At 41.4% G+C, this 17345-nt stretch overlaps 1 protein-coding gene across 1 annotated transcript in view; it reads right to left on the bottom strand.

Moving 5' to 3' along the window:
- LRRC69 (leucine rich repeat containing 69) overlaps positions 1-17345 on the bottom strand; it is a 114224-nt gene that overhangs the window by 56551 nt on the left and 40328 nt on the right. The window contains 1 exon segment of the mRNA XM_053713176.1: positions 2087-2202. Within this exon segment, the coding sequence (XP_053569151.1) occupies positions 2087-2202 (116 nt within the window).

Below are 17345 nucleotides of genomic sequence, written 5' to 3'. Positions count from 1 at the left end.
CAATAGGATGAGAGCTGCTCAAATCTTATTGGCTGATTGGAACAGCCAATAGGATTTTAGCAGCTCTAATCCTATTGGCTGATTGAATCTTTCAGCCAATAGGAATGCAAGGGACACCATCATGGATGACGTCACTTGCATTGAAGTTCCAGTTTACTGCGGATACCGTATGAAGAGGATGTTCCGCGCCGGATGTCTTCAGAATGAACCCGCTCCATGCCGGATTGATGAAGATAGAAGATGCCGTCTGGATGAAGACTTCTTGCTGTCTGGATGAGGACTTCGCCGGCTGGATGAAGATGGAACAGGCCGCCTGGATGAAGACTTCTTACCTAGCTGAATTCTTTGGGGCAATGCCCCACAAAAGGCCCTTTGAAGGGCCATTGGTAGTTTATTGTAGGCTAGGGTTTTTTTTATTTTGGGGGGGCTTTTGTATTTTGATAGGGCTATTAGATTAGGTGTAATTCTTTTTTATTTTTTAAAATTTGTTTCTTATTTTTCGTAATTTAGTGTTTGGTTTTTTTTGTAATTTAGTTATTTAAATTTTTTTGTAATTAGATACCTTTTGGAATTTTTAGAGTAGTGTTAGGATTTTTTTAATGTGTAGTTTAGTTTTATTTAATTGGTAGTTAGTTAATTTTAGTTTAATAATTATAATAGTTTAATTGTTAGCTTAAAATTATTTTTTTTAAATTTGACAGGTTTTAATTTAATTTAAGATAGGGAAATTGTAATTTTAATATAAAGTTAGGGGGGCATTAGGTTTAGGGGTTAATAGTTTATTTTAGTATATTTCGTTGTGGGGGCTTTCGATTTAGAGGTTAATAGTTATATTATAGTGGCGGTGTGGATTAGGGGTTAATTATATTTAAATAGTGTTTGCAATGCGGGAGGGCGGCAGTTTAGGGGTTAATAGGTTTATTATAGTGGTGACAATCTCGGGGAGCGGCAGAATAGGGATTAATACATTTTAATAGTGGTGGCTATGTCTGGAGCGGCAGATTAGGGGGTTAATACATTTAATATAGTGTTTGTGATGCGGGAGGGCCTCGGTTTAGGGGTTAATAGTTTATAGGTGTTAGTGTACTTTTTAACACTTTAGTTATGAGTTTTATGCTACAGATTTGTAACATAAAACTCATAACTACTGACTTTAGATGGCGGTACGGATCTTGTGGTTATAGGGTGTACCTCTCCCAGGCAAACTCGTATTACCGGCGCTATGGGAGTCCCATTGAAAAAGGACTTTTTAAAAGTGCGGTACTGACGTTGCGTGACAGGCTAAAAGGTGTGCGGTACACCTATACCGACAAGACTTGTAATAGCAGCGTTAGGGAAAAAGCAGTGTTATGGGCCATAACGCTGCTTTTTCAATCATAACGCCAAACTCGTAATCTAGCTAAATGTCTTTTTAAAATTAGACCCAATGAAACATACAGTCTAGGAAACAAAAGGTGGTATGTCTACAAATGAATGTGTCCCCTGGCTATGACGTACCTGAGATGGTACCTCCAAATAGCCAGCGGGCTATGTGAGTGCATAAATCTTTATCACTTACCTCAGAAACACCCACTCTATCATGGGATTATAGCTGCAGTAGTGAGCTCATCTAGTGCTGTGCTAAGTCCCTGCGACACCTGTGGCAGACTAACTCAACAGGAGGAGGCTAATGGACAAGTTCCTGTGACACCTGTGACAGGCTTGTGACTAACTCCAAGAGGGTGTTCTTCTGTCAATACTCAGTACTCCAGGTTCTCCTCTCTTCTCTTCTGGTTCTGTGAGGGGAAAACTAGGTCTCACATAGGTCTGAGATCCCCTTTCAAAAAATAATCTGGAGCACCTTAACTCTTCACGTTTCTCCTGTGGAGGCAAAAACAAGACTGGAATACCAGAGAGGTGGGATGAATTAAGTGCTCTAAGAGCTTTTGGAATCTTTGCCTCCTAATAATAGCCAGGGGTTGAATACCCAGGAGTAATGGCTTGTGGACTCTCACCACCTTATGAAAGAAATATACTGTATATTAAAAAAGTAATTTTCTAATGCCACATACTTAAGGAGTCATGGTATATACTGTAGCACAAAGACAATTGCTTGCAGAAGATATTTAGAGTAGGTAAAGCCAACTTACCTATGGATTTCTGAGGGAAGTTTCTCAAGCATGTTGTTGTTCAGATTGAGAGATATCAAATTTTCTAAGCCCTCTTCAAAAAAAAAAATTTAAGTTGAGAAAAATGCAAAAACAAGAAAACAGCAAAAAACAAAATGTGTTCAGTAATACAGACAATTAACTTAAAAAAGTGAAGCTAGATATAAATGCTAATCTTCCTAACCTATACAATTATACCGAATTTGAGTGCTAACCACATTTATACAGATAGTTTTCTTTAGACAGTAGTAGCATCTGGAGACTCTTGCATGTATCTCTCATACTCTTCACTTAAAGAACGTTATGTTTAACAAAAAAAACATGTCTGGGGCGTGTCTAGGTGGCGGCCATGTTAGGTTGCAATATCTGTGGCTCCAAGTTTGAGTTCCCTAACCTGCCGGTTATCGAGTCCATCCTGTAACCTATAATAAACCCATCTGCAGTTTTGAGTAGCTCAAAATACACAGATCAGAAAGATATCAGGTTGCAGAGTTCATGACAACAGGACCCAGATCTGGACTGCTGGAACCTCAGGCGGCGGCCTTTCCACGAGGCTTCAGCTCCCCCCCCCCCCCCCCCATGCTGGGGTATAGCTGTCAAATCTAGACTGCCTTCTTTATTTCTAAGAGAGAACCATCACTAATACGACGGCACTACCTCAAAGGCCCATCCTATCATAATAACTACATCCAACCCACCAAGTACAAATGGAGGCCCTGGCAAGATGGGAGACATGAATTAACAGCCTTATACAAGAACACTTCCACGACCTAGAGAGGGACCTATGTGCTATCCTCTTTGAAGGAAGACTACAGAGTGAGAAGCTTCAGGCACCCGCTGAACATGCACTGGCGGCAGAGGTTGAGGACCCGGTTACCTGCTTGGCCGGGAGGGCTTACAGGGGGGAGGCCCCCTCGGCAATAACACAGACCCCATCCAGCTTGTGTCCAGCAAAGACCCTGCCCAGATCAGTACCTGCATTGGGGGTTCATGAGACACCTGGAGATGAGACCTATGCCACGGTCCCTTCTAATCTTTGGCCGGATCACAGGTTGGATAGGAAAGACGGCGTAACAGCCAAAACAAGTGAGGAGGAGATCAGCAGGAAGCCATGCTTTGTGCCCACTGCCTTAATTGAGACTACTGCTATTCCGGATAATACCACAAAGGCAGTTGCAGCTGAACCTGAGAACCAGTGTGGAGCCTATATGGGAATGACGGATCCGGTCTACCTTAATCTGACAAACAGCTCTGAAGTCACACCGGGAGGTAATTCCTATTTGGCCATTACAATCTGGTCCATAACTTTAAAGGGACAGCTGCTGCGATATACAAAGTAGCAATTTGATTACTTGGTACAGATGCAATGTGGAGATCTGGTTTTGGGACGACCCCTAATCAACATGGCTGCCTTCGAAAAGGACCTAAAGAAATTCTCACTTTACTTACAGGGTCCCTCCTTCATACCCACGGCGGTAAGACACTCTAAATCACAAAGACTGATCAGTGTTTGGAAGGTGGGGATAGAATAGATCACTTGGAAGGGCCTGTGCTACCCTAACATTTATTAGCCTGCACAGAACAAATATGACTGGAACTTTATAAGTTTTACTCCGTCACTATAGCCAGTTCATCTTAGATATGATATAGAATGCTCTGGAGTCTATGTTTAACATGCCATCATTTATGTTATTTGAAATAACTTTCTATGTGTTCTCTCCCCTATGGAGTATTATTGAGGACAGAAGCTGTAAATATGAATGAATAGCAATATAATTGAATGTGTGTTTCTACATGAAGATGTTATGTCTGTTACACAGAAAGTTTTTCAATATGTTGCCTGCACTATTACACTATCAAGGTAATAATTAGGTATTGTTATTCAGTGTTAATATCCCATTATATCCAGGTTGTAATATTGTAATATTCACACAACACACTCCCCGAGAAGATACAGATCACCACTAGTTGTTCCTAACTCTGGCATTATTTCTCATCTAGTACATTTCCATCATGGAGGATAGATACCTATAGCTTTATCTAGCTATCACATCAGACCAACAGTAATGTAGTGTGCCAGTAAAAGACAACACTTTTACATGGGTGTTCTATAGACACACATAGAGCAGGTAGGATATTCTACCAGTATATAACCACCTTAGTCACTATGCTAACAAGAATAGCTTTTGTCATGTTCATTGCGGCCGGAGGGACATGGGAATCTCAGTTTAATGTTGCTGTCTGTGACCTGTAATGTAGACACCCCCTACCAGCTAAATTACTAAATTCATGTGCAGAATTCTACACCACATGAATATATAATTTGGCTCAATGTCAGTATGGCCTCAATTATACATTTGTTTACTACCCTCATTACTTAGGGGAACATACCTGTATCCGAGACTTACTGGATCAGAGTTGGACACTACTCTATAACGTGGTTTATAGTTTTTTATTATGTGGCACAGCCTCTAAATAGAAGTGAACAGCCATTCTCTTATGGTAACTTAGTTAATTAATATAAGATGGTTCTTGTGTGAGCTAAGCTATTTCATTAGATACCCTAATTCATATGTCAATGTTATTATTAATATTAAGAAAAGAGGTTAACTAACTGAGACCCCAAAGTTGTCTCCTCAGTCTTAAATGACCACCCACAGTATTATAATGTTGTGGAGGCCCAAGAGTGGCCTCATGCTTCTCCTGGGAGGTCTCTAGATGGTATACTCCTTATATACTGTTTACATGAGAATTGTATTACCCTATGTGTATTATTCATAATGTTATATTGTTGACTGATCCATTGTATATCTGATGCTACTTCATGCGATACGCAAATTGTTATTGCTATTACAATATTGTATGTTGTGAAATCAACCTCAATAAAAACATTTAAAAAAAACAATTAAAAACATGTCTTCTATTTGATTGTAACGAATAATTAAATTCCATATATACTGCAATTTACAAGGGACAGTAAAGTCAAAATTAAACGTTTATGTTTCAGGATTTTCAAACAACTTTACAATATCTAATTTTCTAGGTATCCTTAATTGATAAGCATACCTAGGTAGGCTCAAGAGAAACAAATGGGAGCTAGCTGATGATTGGTGGCTGCACCTGAATGCCTCTTGTCATAGGCTCCCCCAATGTGTACAGATTGCTGCTCCTTCAACAAAGGATACCAAGCGAATAAAATACATAATAAAATACATTTGATTAAAGTTGTAAACTGGAAAGTAGTTTCAAATTGTATGCTCTCCCTGCATCCTGAAAGAAAAATTGGGGGTTTTATGTCCCTTGAAGTATTAAACTCTTTTCAACACATACAGCAGATTTTTGTTTTCTCTTATGATGGACTAGTAGTATATCTAGTAGTATAGCAAAACTATTTGTATATGTGCCCTTTCCAGTAATACTGGGTAATGGCTATTCATCACTGTTAAAAGAGCTGATAAAGCCATATTAAAACACAATAATTAGACTATTAACCCATAAAGCCTGTTTCTAAGAACTTTGCAGGATCACCTACTGGGGCTGCCCTCAGGGAATTTTATAAAAAAAAAAGATGCTCTCCCTGCGAGTTGTGAGATATCTCCCATAAAAAGTAATAGAGCTTGCTGGACAGAGAAACTTTACTGGGGAGAGTGAAGCTAGCAGGGAGCAGGTGGCACCCTTTAAAAAATAAATGAAATAAATAAAAATAAACTAGATTACACTGTTTTCAGCGTGTAGTACCTGTTTTTCTATTAGGGCAATAAGTATTTTATGTATTTTGACACAATCTTGCCACCTTTTAATTTGCAAGAAAAACAGTGAGACCTGCAAGGGGGAAATATTTCCAGAATATGCAATCCCTGGTGGCTAAATATCAGCTACACCCGTGGAACACCCCCTGTTCAGTTTACTAGCGGAAGCGGGGAAACTAATTATACAATAAGGAAAATAACATACTTTGAATTTCGTATTATAAATATGAACTTCACAGTGTTGTTTGCATTTGTAGTGTAGTTTTATTAGGATTTCTACTGTGCACCTAAAATCATTTCTTCTTGCGCAAATTTAGTATTTCAGTAATTTGTTCATAAAATACAATTTTGTTATGGTTTTTAATGTGAGTAAACAAAACAACTTTTATATTGCGTAATTTTAAATCAATATTTAGTTTATTCATTTTATAAGATTTTTAAATTACGTTTTTTTGTGTGCTCAATTGCTGGGAACACCCCTTTGCGAGACACAATGTCCTCAAGGTATAAACTGCCTTTAAAGAATTAGGACAAGGGCTTCATAGTGCTATCAAGATTTCTTATACAATCTAAAAAAAAAAAAAAAACTTATAGAATCGAACCAAAAGTTTGCAAGCAAAAACATGAAAAACCAGATCACATTTAGCCTTGCAGCAGGGAGAGTCTAGGTGCAATTATCAAAGAAAATGGGCTGTCCCTGCGAGTGGTGAGCTGTTTCACATAGAAATAATGAAAACTATGCAATATAAAAGTATGCAATGGAGGACAAAGTAAGAATCCAACATAAGCTTAAATGAATAGTCTAGTCAAAATGAAAGTTTCATGATTCAGATAGAGCATGCAATTTAAGCAACTTTCTAATTAACTTTTTTTCTTCGTTCTCTTGGCATCTTTAACTAAAAAGAAACCTGAGTTACAAAGTCTGTAACAAAAAAGAGTGCTTTACCCCTACAATTATATAGGAAAAATTCTCACTGAATAATACAGGAAGGTTTTTTAACCATTCATACTTTATCTTTATTGGTTTAACTATTCAATCATACACGTTTAAAAACACTTAAACTCTCTAGATATCAATACATAGTATAGGTGTGTGAATAATACCTCTGAGAATCGTATTTAGATGTGAAACATTGTACTTGGTTTGTATAATATCAAGCAGTCAGATACAAACAATATCTTTTGTAGCCGGCTATTAATAAAATCAGAGGACCTGTTAATATGTGGGATGTCAAATTATGAGATTAAAGCTATCTAGCTAATACTCTATCTGTAATTATAAAGTCCTTGCTTGCACAGTTAACTTTAGCACAGCTGCTCAGTGTAATAGATTCTGTCTGCTTAAGAAAAAGTGTGTAAAGATGAACAAGTGGCAGCCTTGCAAAGCTGATCTATAGAAGCTGATCTAGAACAATCTTTGGGGACAGATCTGTATAATCCCCGTTCCACTGACTGAGCATGCATAACTGCAGAGGCCTGAGATGGAACCGAGCAAACGGAATGATGTCCATGACTGAAACCATCAGACCAATAACCTCCATACACTGAGCCACCGACGGCTGAGGAGAGGACTGAAAAACAAGGCATGAATTGAACATTTTTTACTTCCTTGCTTCTGTCAAAAAAATCTTAATTTCTAGAGAATCTATAATGTTTCCCAAGAAAACCACCCTTGTAGCCGGAATAAAGGAATTTTTCCCTAAATTCACCTTCCAACCGTGGGAGCGCAGAAAAGACAACAACTCTGTGTGGGAGCTTGCTTGTTGAAAAGATGGCGCCTGAACTAGAATGTCGTCCAGATAAGGAGCTACTCCAACCCCCCTGCAGCATGAGCACTGCCAGTAACGCACCCAGGATTTTTGAGAACACCCTGGGAGCTATTGCAATACTAAAAGGAAGAGCCACAAACTGAAAATACTTGTCTAGGAAAGCAAATCTCAGAAATTTGTGATGTTCCTTGTGAACAGTAATATGCAGATATGCATCCTTCAGATCTACTGTAGTCATGAATTGACCCTCTTGAACCAGAGGAAGGATTGACCGAATAGTTTCCATCTTGAAAGACGGAATTCTGAGAAATTTGTTTACACTCTTGAGATCTAGAATAGGTCTGAAGGTTCCCTCCTTTTTGGGAACGATGAACATATTGGAATAGAAACCCAGACCCTGCTCCAGAACCGGAACAGGAACTATCACTCCCATGTTGGAAAGATCCTGCACACAGCGTAAGAACACCTCTCTTTTTATCTGGTGTACAGATAACCTGGATAGAAGAAACCTTCCCCTGGGAGGAAAAGTCTTGAACTCTAGCTTGTATCCCTGGGACACAATGTCTACCACCCAGGGATCTGGAACATCCCGAGCCCAAGTTGAATCAGCAACGGGCTTCTTAGATTGTTTCCCCTTGCTCCAGGACTGATTAGACCTCCAAGAGGGCTTGAACTGATCCTGTTTGGAAGAGGAGGAGGAAGGTTTACCAGAGAAGTTATGAAAGGAACGAAAATTACTCTGACAACTCTTCTGTTTATTTCTCTTATCCTGAGGGAGAGAATGTCCCTTCCTTCCCGTAATATCCGAAATAATCTCAGCCAAACCTGGCCCAAAAAAGGTCTTACCCTTGTAAGGAATGGACAAAAGCTTAGATTTGGATGATACATCCACAGACCAGGACTTTAACCATAAGGCCCTGCGCGCCAAAACAGCAAAGCCAGAAATCTTTGCTCCCAACTTGATAACCTGTAAAGAAGCATCCTCAATAAAAGAAGTGGCCAATTTTAAAGCCTTACTTCTATCCTGAATCTCCTCAAGAAGAGTATCCTGCTGAATAGAATCAGACAACGCATCAAACCAATATGCAGCTGCACTGGTAACCGTAGCAATACACACAGCAGGCTGCCATTGGAACCCCTGGTGAACATACATCCTTTTGAGCAAAGCCTCCAACTTCTTATCCATGGAATTCTTAAAAGAACAACTATCCTCAACAGATATAGTGGTTCTCTTAGCCAAGGTAGAAATAGCTCCATCCACCTTGGGAACCGTCTGCCAAGATTACTTAGAATCCGCAATAGGAAACATCTTCCTAAAAATTGGAGAAGGAGAAAACAGAATTTATGCTTACCTGATAAATTACTTTCTCTTACGGTGTATCCAGTCCACGGATTCATCCTTACTTGTGGGATATTCTCAATCCCTACAGGAAGTGGCAAAGAGAGCACACAGCAAAGCTGTCCATATAGCTCCCCTCAGGCTCCGCCCCCCAGTCATTTGACCAACGGTTAGGAGAAAAAGGAGAACCATAGGGTGCAGTGGTGACTGTAGTTATTTTAAAAATTAAATTTGAACCTGACTTAATTGTCAGGGCGGGCCGTGGACTGGATACACCGTAAGAGAAAGTAATTTATCAGGTAAGCATAAATTCTGTTTTCTCTTACTTGGTGTATCCAGTCCATGGATTCATCCTTACTTGTGGGATACCAATACCAAAGCTTTAGGACACAGATGAAGGGAGGGAACAAGTCAGGTAACCTAAACGGAAGGCACCACTGCTTGCAAAACCTTTCTCCCAAAAATAGCCTCCGAAGAAGCAAAAGTATCGAATTTGTAAAATTTGGCGAATGTATGCAGTGAAGACCAAGTCGCTGCCTTACAAATCTGTTCAACAGAAGCCTCATTCTTGAAAGCCCATGTGGACGCCACAGCTCTGGTGGAATGAGCTGTAATTCGTTCAGGAGGCTGCTGTCCAGCAGTCTCATAAGCCAATCGGATGATGCTTTTCAGCCAAAAGGAAAGAGAGGTAGCAGTCGCTGTCTGACCTCTCCTTTTACCAGAATAGACAACAAACAAGGATGATGTTTGTCTGAAATCTTTAGTTGCTTTTAAATAGAATTTTAAAGCACGAACCACATCAAGATTGTGTAAAAGTCGTTCCTTCTTAGAAACTGGATTAGGACACAGAGAAGGAACAATGATTTCCTGGTTAATATTCTTATTAGAAACCACTTTTGGAAGGAAACCAGGTTTGGTACGCAAAACAACCTTATCTGCATGGAACACCAGATAGGGTGAATTACACTGCAAAGCAGATAATTCAGAAACTCTTCGAGCCAAAGAAATGGCTACTAAAAACAAAACTTTCCAAGATAATAACTTAATATCTATGGAATGCAAAGGTTCAAACGGAACCCCTTGAAGAACTGAAAGAACTAAATTTAGACTCCATGGAGGAGCCACAGGCTTGTATACAGGCTTGATTCTAACTAGGGCCTGTGCAAACACCTGAACGTCTGGTACAGCTGCCAGACGCTTATGTAACAGGATAGACGGAGCAGATATCTGTCCCTTTAAGGAACTAGCTGACAGACCTTTCTCCAATCCTTCTTGGAGAAAAGACAATATCCTTGGAATCCTAAATTTTCCTTGTGACAGGCTTTCTGGCCTGTATCAGAGTGTCTATAACTGATTCAGAGAAACCACGCTTAGCTAGAATTAAGCGTTCAATCTCCAAGCAGTCAGTTGCAGAGAAACTAGATTTGGATGCTTGAAAGGACCTTGAATTAGAAGATCCTGCCTCGATGGCAGTTTCCATGGTGGGACCGAAGACATGTCCACTAGGTCTGCATACCAAGTCCTGCGTGGCCACGCAGGTGCTATCAAAATTACCGAAGCCTTCTCCTGTTTGATTCTGGCTACTAGCCGAGGGAGAAGAGGAAACGGTGGAAAGACATAAGCTAGACTGAATGACCAAGGCGCTATTAATGCATCTATCAATGCCGCCTTAGGATCCCTGGATCTGGATCCGTAAAGGGGAAGTTTGGTGTTCTGACGGGACGCCATCAGATCCAATTCTGGAATGCCCCATAGCTGGGTCAGCTGAGCAAAAACCTCCGGGTGGAGTTCCCACTCCCCCGGATGGAAAGTCTGACGACTTAGAAAATCCGCCTCCCAGTTGTCTACCCCTGGGATGTGAATTGCAGATAGATGGCAGGAGTGATCCTCCGCCCATTTGATGATCTTGGATACTTCCTTCATCGCTAGGGAACTCTTTGTTCCTCCCTGATGATTGATGTACGCTACAGTCGTGATGTTGTCCGACTGAAATCTGATGAATTTGGCCTCCGCTAGCTGAGGCCACGCCTGGAGCGTATTGAATATCGCTCTCAGTTCCAAAATGTTTATCGGGAGAAGAGATTCTTCCCAAGACCAAAGACCCTGAGCCTTCAGGGAGTCCCAGACCGCACCCCAGCCTAACAGACTGGCATCGGTCGTGACAATGATCCACTCCGGTCTGCGGAAACTCATTCCCTGAGACAGGTGATCTTGAGACAACCACCAGAGAAGAGAGTCTCTGGTTTTCTGGTCCATTTGTATTTGAGGAGACAAATCTGCGTAATCCCCATTCCACTGTTTGAGCATGCACAGTTGCAGTGGTCTGAGATGAATTCGGGCAAAAGGGACTACGTCCATTGCCGCAACCATTAAACCAATTACCTCCATGCCCTGAGCCACAGAAGGCCGAGGAATGGAATGAAGAACTCGGCAAGTATTCAACAGTTTTGACTTCCTGACCTCTGTCAGAAAGATTTTCATTTCTACCGAGTCTATTAGTGTTCCCAGGAAGGGAACCCTTGTGAGCGGGGACAGAGAACTTTTTTCTACATTCACCTTCCACCCGTGAGACCTTAGAAAGGCCAGAACAATGTCCGTATGAGCCTTGGCTCTGTGAAAAGACAACGCCTGTATTAAGATGTCGTCTAGGTAGGGTGCTACTGCAATGCCCCATGGTCTTAGTACCGCTAGAAGGGACCCTAGCACCTTTGTGAAAATTCTGGGAGCAGTGGCCAACCCGAAAGGAAGGGCCACGAACTGGTAATGTTTGTCCAGAAAGGCGAACCTTAGGAACTGATGGTGATCTTTGTGGATAGGAATATGTAGATACGCATCCTTTAGATCCACGGTAGTCATATATTGACCTTCCTGGATCATCGGCAAGATTGTCCGAATGGTTTCCATCTTGAAAGACGGAACTCTGAGGAATTTGTTTAGAATTTTTAGATCCAGGATTGGCCTGAAAGTTCCTTCCTTTTTGGGAACTACGAACAGGTTTGAGTAAAAGCCCAGTCCTTGTTCTGCAATTGGAAATGGGTGTATCACTCCCATTTTTAGAAGATCTTCTACACAGCGTAAGAACGCCTGTTTCTTTGTTTGGTCTGAAGACAAACGAGAAATGTGGAACCTTCCCCTTGGGGGAGAATCCTTGAATTCTAGAAGGTACCCCTGAGCAACTATTTCTAATGCCCAGGGATCCGGAACGTCTCTTGCCCAAGTCTGAGCAAAGAGAGAAAATCTGCCCCCTACCAGATCCGATCCTGGATCGGGGGCTACCCCTTCATGCTGTCTTGGTAGCAGGAGCAGGCTTCTTGGCCTGTTTACCCTTATTCCAGCCCTGCAAGGGTTTCCAGGTTGCTTTGGGCTGGGAAGCGTTATCTTGCTTTGCGGCAGCAGAGGTTGCAGCAAGTCCGCTCCTGAAGTTGCGAAAGGAGCGAAAATTAGCCTTGTTTTTGGCCTTAAACGGCCTATCTTGTGGAAGGGCATGGCCCTTGCCCCCAGTGATATCTGAAATAATTTCTTTCAGCTCTGGGCCGAATAGGGTTTTCCCCTTGAAGGGAATGTTTAACAGTTTCGTTTTGGACGACACATCCGCCGACCACGATTTGAGCCAAAGCGCTCTTCGCGCCATGATGGCAAAACCTGAGTTTTTCGCCGCTAGTTTAGCTAATTGGAGAGCGGCATCAGTGATAAAAGAATTAGCCAGCTTTAGAGCATGAATTCTATCCATGACCTCATCGTATGAAGTCTCCCTCTGGAGCGACTCCTCCAGGGCCTCGAACCAAAAAGCCGCTGCAGTAGTTACCGGAATAATGCAGGCAATTGGTTGAAGAAGAAAACCTTCCTGAACAAAAATTTTCTTCAGCAATCCTTCCAATTTTTTATCCATAGGATCTTTAAAAGCACAACTGTCCTCTATTAGTATAGTTGTACGCTTAGCAAGTGTTGAAACAGCCCCCTCTACCTTAGGGACCGTCTGCCACGCGTCCCGCCTGGGGTCGTTTATGGGGAACATTTTCTTAAAGATAGGGGGGGAACAAAGGGCACCCCTGGTCTCTCCCACTCCCTAGTCACAATATCCGCCACCCTTTTCGGGATCGGAAATGCCTCAGTGTATACGGGGACCTCTAAAAACCTGTCCATCTTACACAATTTTTCTGGGACCACCATGGGGTCACAATCATCCAGCGTAGCTAAAACCTCCTTAAGCAGGACGCAGAGGTGTTCCAGCTTAAATTTAAACGCTAAAGAATCTGACTCTGCCCGCTGAGAAACTTTTCCTGTGTCAGAAATTTCTCCCTCAGACAGACCGTCCCTCACTGCTACTTCTGAGTTTTGTGAGGGTACTACAGATAAATCATCCAAAGCTTCTGATTGCTCATCCTCTGTATTTAAAACTGAGCTATCGCGCTTTTTTGGAAAAACTGGCAGTTTGGACAAAAATGCTGCAAGGGAATTATCCATTACTGCTGCTAATTGTTGTAAAGTAATAGGGGCAATGCGCTAGAGGTACTAGGCATCGCTTGTGCGGGCGTAACTGGTGTCGACACATAGGGAGAGGAAGAAGGGCTATCCTCATTACCCTCTGTTAAGGAATCATCCTGGGCTACATTTTTAAGTGTCACTGGATGGTCTTTAAAATGCTAAGATGTTTTAGCACACTTTACACATAAATGCAATGGGGGTACCGCCATGGCTTTTAAACACAAAGAACAAGGTCTATCTGAAGGCTCAGACATGTTTGACAGACTTATACAGCACTACAATACAGAAAAAATCACTTTTTGAAAAAACGTTACTGTGTCTTTAAATAATAAAAAGCACACACTTTTTTACCAAATCACCAAAAAACATCCGATCTTTATGAAATTTTCACCACATGATCCTAATGCTTTGAAATGATTGCACACAAATTTTCCAATCAATTAACCCCTTATTGCCCAAACCGGAGCAAATTGAAGTAAACAACCGGTTTAACACACTACAGCACGGTGCCACAGTCTTTGCTGTGGCCCTACCTTCCTTTTGGGTTATTTGTAGAAGAAAAATAAGCCTCCCTGATGTCCTCCTGCACTCTCAGGACTCTACACGTGAAGCTGCATGAAGCTGTCTTGAAAATCAACTGCGCAACTGAGGCGCGAAAATGAGGCGAAAGAAACAACCTCAGAATCAGCCGAAGGAATTACACTATCAGAGTCTGAAATTTCACCCTCAGACGCTACAGAAGTATCTTCTTCCTCAGACCTATGGGAAGAAACATTTGACATAACTGCAACAGAATCAGAAACCTTATATTTCCTTTTGCGCTTCCCCTGCAATGCAGGAAAAGCAGACAAAGCCTCAGAAACAGCAGAGGATATGTGAGTAGCCATATCCTGCAAAGAAAAAACAACCTGAGACGAAAAACAGGGCACAGCATGTGAAGAGGATAGAGATTGGGATGATTGGGGAGAAAGCTGCGGTATAGCTTGAACAGGAGACTCCTGAACAACATTCTCTTTAGAAAAGGAAGATTCTGAATCAAAAAGCCTATCCCTGTACTGTAATGTTCTCTCTATACAAGAAGAACAGAAAGGAATAGGTGGCTTCACATTAGCATCTAGACATAAATTGCAAGTAACTGCTTGCAAGTCTTCTTGGTCCATCTTAACCAATTAAACAAAGAATTAATCAAAAATCAGATTGATTCAGCCAATAGAATGCGAGCTCAATCTGATAGGCTGATTGGATCAGCCAATCGGATTGAACTTGATTCTGATTGGCTGATTCCATCAGCCAATCAGAAAATTCCTACCTTAATTCCGATTGGCTGATAGAATCCTATCAGCCAATCGGAATTCGAGGGACGCCATCTTGGATGACGCCCCTTAAAGGAACAGTCATTCGTCGTTCAGTCGTCGGGCCGGATGGATGTTCCGCGCTGGAGGTCTTCAGGATCCTGCCGCTTCGCTCCGGATAGAAGACCATAGAAGATGCCGCCTGGATGAAGACTTCAATCGGATGGAAGATCCTCTTCTGCCCCGCTTGGATGAAGACTTTGACCGGATCATGGACCTCTTCAGCCCCCCGCTTGGGCTTGGATCAGGACATCGGAGGAGCTCTTCAGGACGGATCGGTGAACCTGGATGGTGAAGACAAGGTAGGAAGATCTTCAGGGGCTTAGTGTTAGGTTTATTTAAGGGGGGCTTGGGTTAGATTAGGGGTATGTGGGTGGTGGGTTGTAATGTTGGGGGGGGTATTGTATGTTTTTTTTTACAGGCAAAAGAGCTGAACTTCTTGGGGCATGCCCCGCAAAGGGCCCTGTTCAGGGCTGGTAAGGTCAAAGAGCTTTTACCTTTTTTAATTTAGAATAGGGTAGGGAATTTTTTATTTTGGGGGGCTTTGTTATTTTATTAGGGGGCTTAGAGTAGGTGTAATTAGTTTAAAATTGTTGTAATATTTTTCTTATGTTTGTAAATATTTTTTTATTTTTTGTAACTTAGTTCTTTTTTATTTTTTGTACTTTAGCTAGTTTATTTAATTGTATTTATTTGTAGGAATTGTGTTTAATTAATGTATTGATAGTGTAGTGTTAGGTTAATTGTAGGTAATTGTAGGTAGTTTATTTAATTAATTTATTGATAGGGTAGTGTTAGGTTTAATTATATCTTAGGTTAGGATTTATTTTACAGGTAAATTTGTTATTATTTTAACTAGGTAACTATTAAATAGCTATTGTACCTGGTTAAAATAATTACCAAGTTGCCTGTAAACTAAATATAAATCCTAAAATAGCTATAATATAATTATACTTTATATTGTAGCTATATTAGGATGTATTTTACAGGTAAGTATTTAGCTTTAAATAGGAATAATTTATTTAATAAGAGTTAATTTATTTCGTTAGATTTAAATTATATTTAACTTAGGGGGGTATTAGTGTTAGGGTTAGACTTAGCTTTAGGGGTTAATCCATTTATTCTAGTAGCGGTGAGCTCCGGTCGTCAGATTAGGGGTTAATAATTGAAGTTAGGTGTCGGCGATGTTAGGGAGGGCAGATTAGGGGTTAATACTATTTATGATAGGGTTAGTGAGGCGGATTAGGGGTTAATAACTTTATTATAGTAGCGCTCAGGTCCGCTCGGCAGATTAGGGGTTAATAAGTGTAGGCAGGTGTCGGCGACGTTGAGGGGGGCAGATTAGGGGTTAATAAATATAATATAGGGGTCGGCGGTGTTAGGGGCAGCAGATTAGGGGTACATAAGTATAACGTAGGTGGCGGCGCTTTGCGGTCGGCAGATTAGGGGTTAATTATTGTAAGTAGCTGGCGGCGACGTTGTGGGGGGCAGGTTAGGGGTTAATAAATGTAATACAGGGCTCGGTGGGGTTAGGGGCAGCAGATTAGGGGTACATAAGTATAACGTAGGTGGCGGTCGGCAGATTAGGGGTTAAAAAATTTTAATCGAGTGGCGGCGATGTGGGGGGAGATCGGTTTAGGGGTACATAGGTAGTTTATGGGTGTTAGTGTACTTTAGGGTACAGTAGTTAAGAGCTTTATGAACCGGCGTTAGCCCAGAAAGCTCTTAACTACTGCTATTTTCCTGCGGCTGGAGTTTTGTCGTTAGAGCTCTAACGCTCACTTCAGAAACGACTCTAAATACCGGCGTTAGGAAGATCCCATTGAAAAGATAGGATACGCAATTGACGTAAGGGGATCTGCGGTATGGAAAAGTCGCGGCTGAAAAGTGAGCGTTAGACCCTTTAATCACTGACTCCAAATACCAGCGGGCGGCCAAAACCAGCGTTAGGAGCCTCTAACGCTGGTTTTCACGGCTAACGCCAAACTCCAAATCTAGGCCAAAGTTTGAAAGGGAACTCCTTACATGGACTTGTGGAAAAACAAAAAAGACTGAGTAAACCTACTCAGACTTTTTAAAAGAAGGGCAGCACAAATTACATGGGAGGCGTAGAGGGGATTATACCCCCCAAGTTCCCAAATGCTTAAAAGCCACCATTGCTCTACTGAAGAGACTGACATGGACTACGGATACACCCCAAAAAAACAAAGCAAACCTGCTTTGCTTAAAAAATTAACTAACTCTGTATTGAAGAATCAGACACCTAACTTTACCACCTCCTTGCAACTGATACAAGCAAAGAGAATGACTGGGGGTTCTGGGTAAGGGAGTGGTATTTAACAGCTTCGCTGTGGTGCTCTTTGCCTCCTGCTGCTGGTCAGGAGTGATATTCCCGATAGTAATTATAATGATCCGTGGACTCACTGTGTCATTAGAAAGAAATATTGTTTGTATCTAACTGCTTGATATTATACAAACCAAGTACAATGTTTCACATCTAGATA

This window comes from Bombina bombina, chromosome 5, assembly GCF_027579735.1.
Source record: "Bombina bombina isolate aBomBom1 chromosome 5, aBomBom1.pri, whole genome shotgun sequence".
In the NCBI taxonomy this organism is placed as follows: Eukaryota; Metazoa; Chordata; class Amphibia; order Anura; family Bombinatoridae; genus Bombina; species Bombina bombina.
The sequence above is the reverse complement of the archived record's forward strand: the minus strand, read 5'-3'. Positions and strand labels throughout refer to the sequence as shown.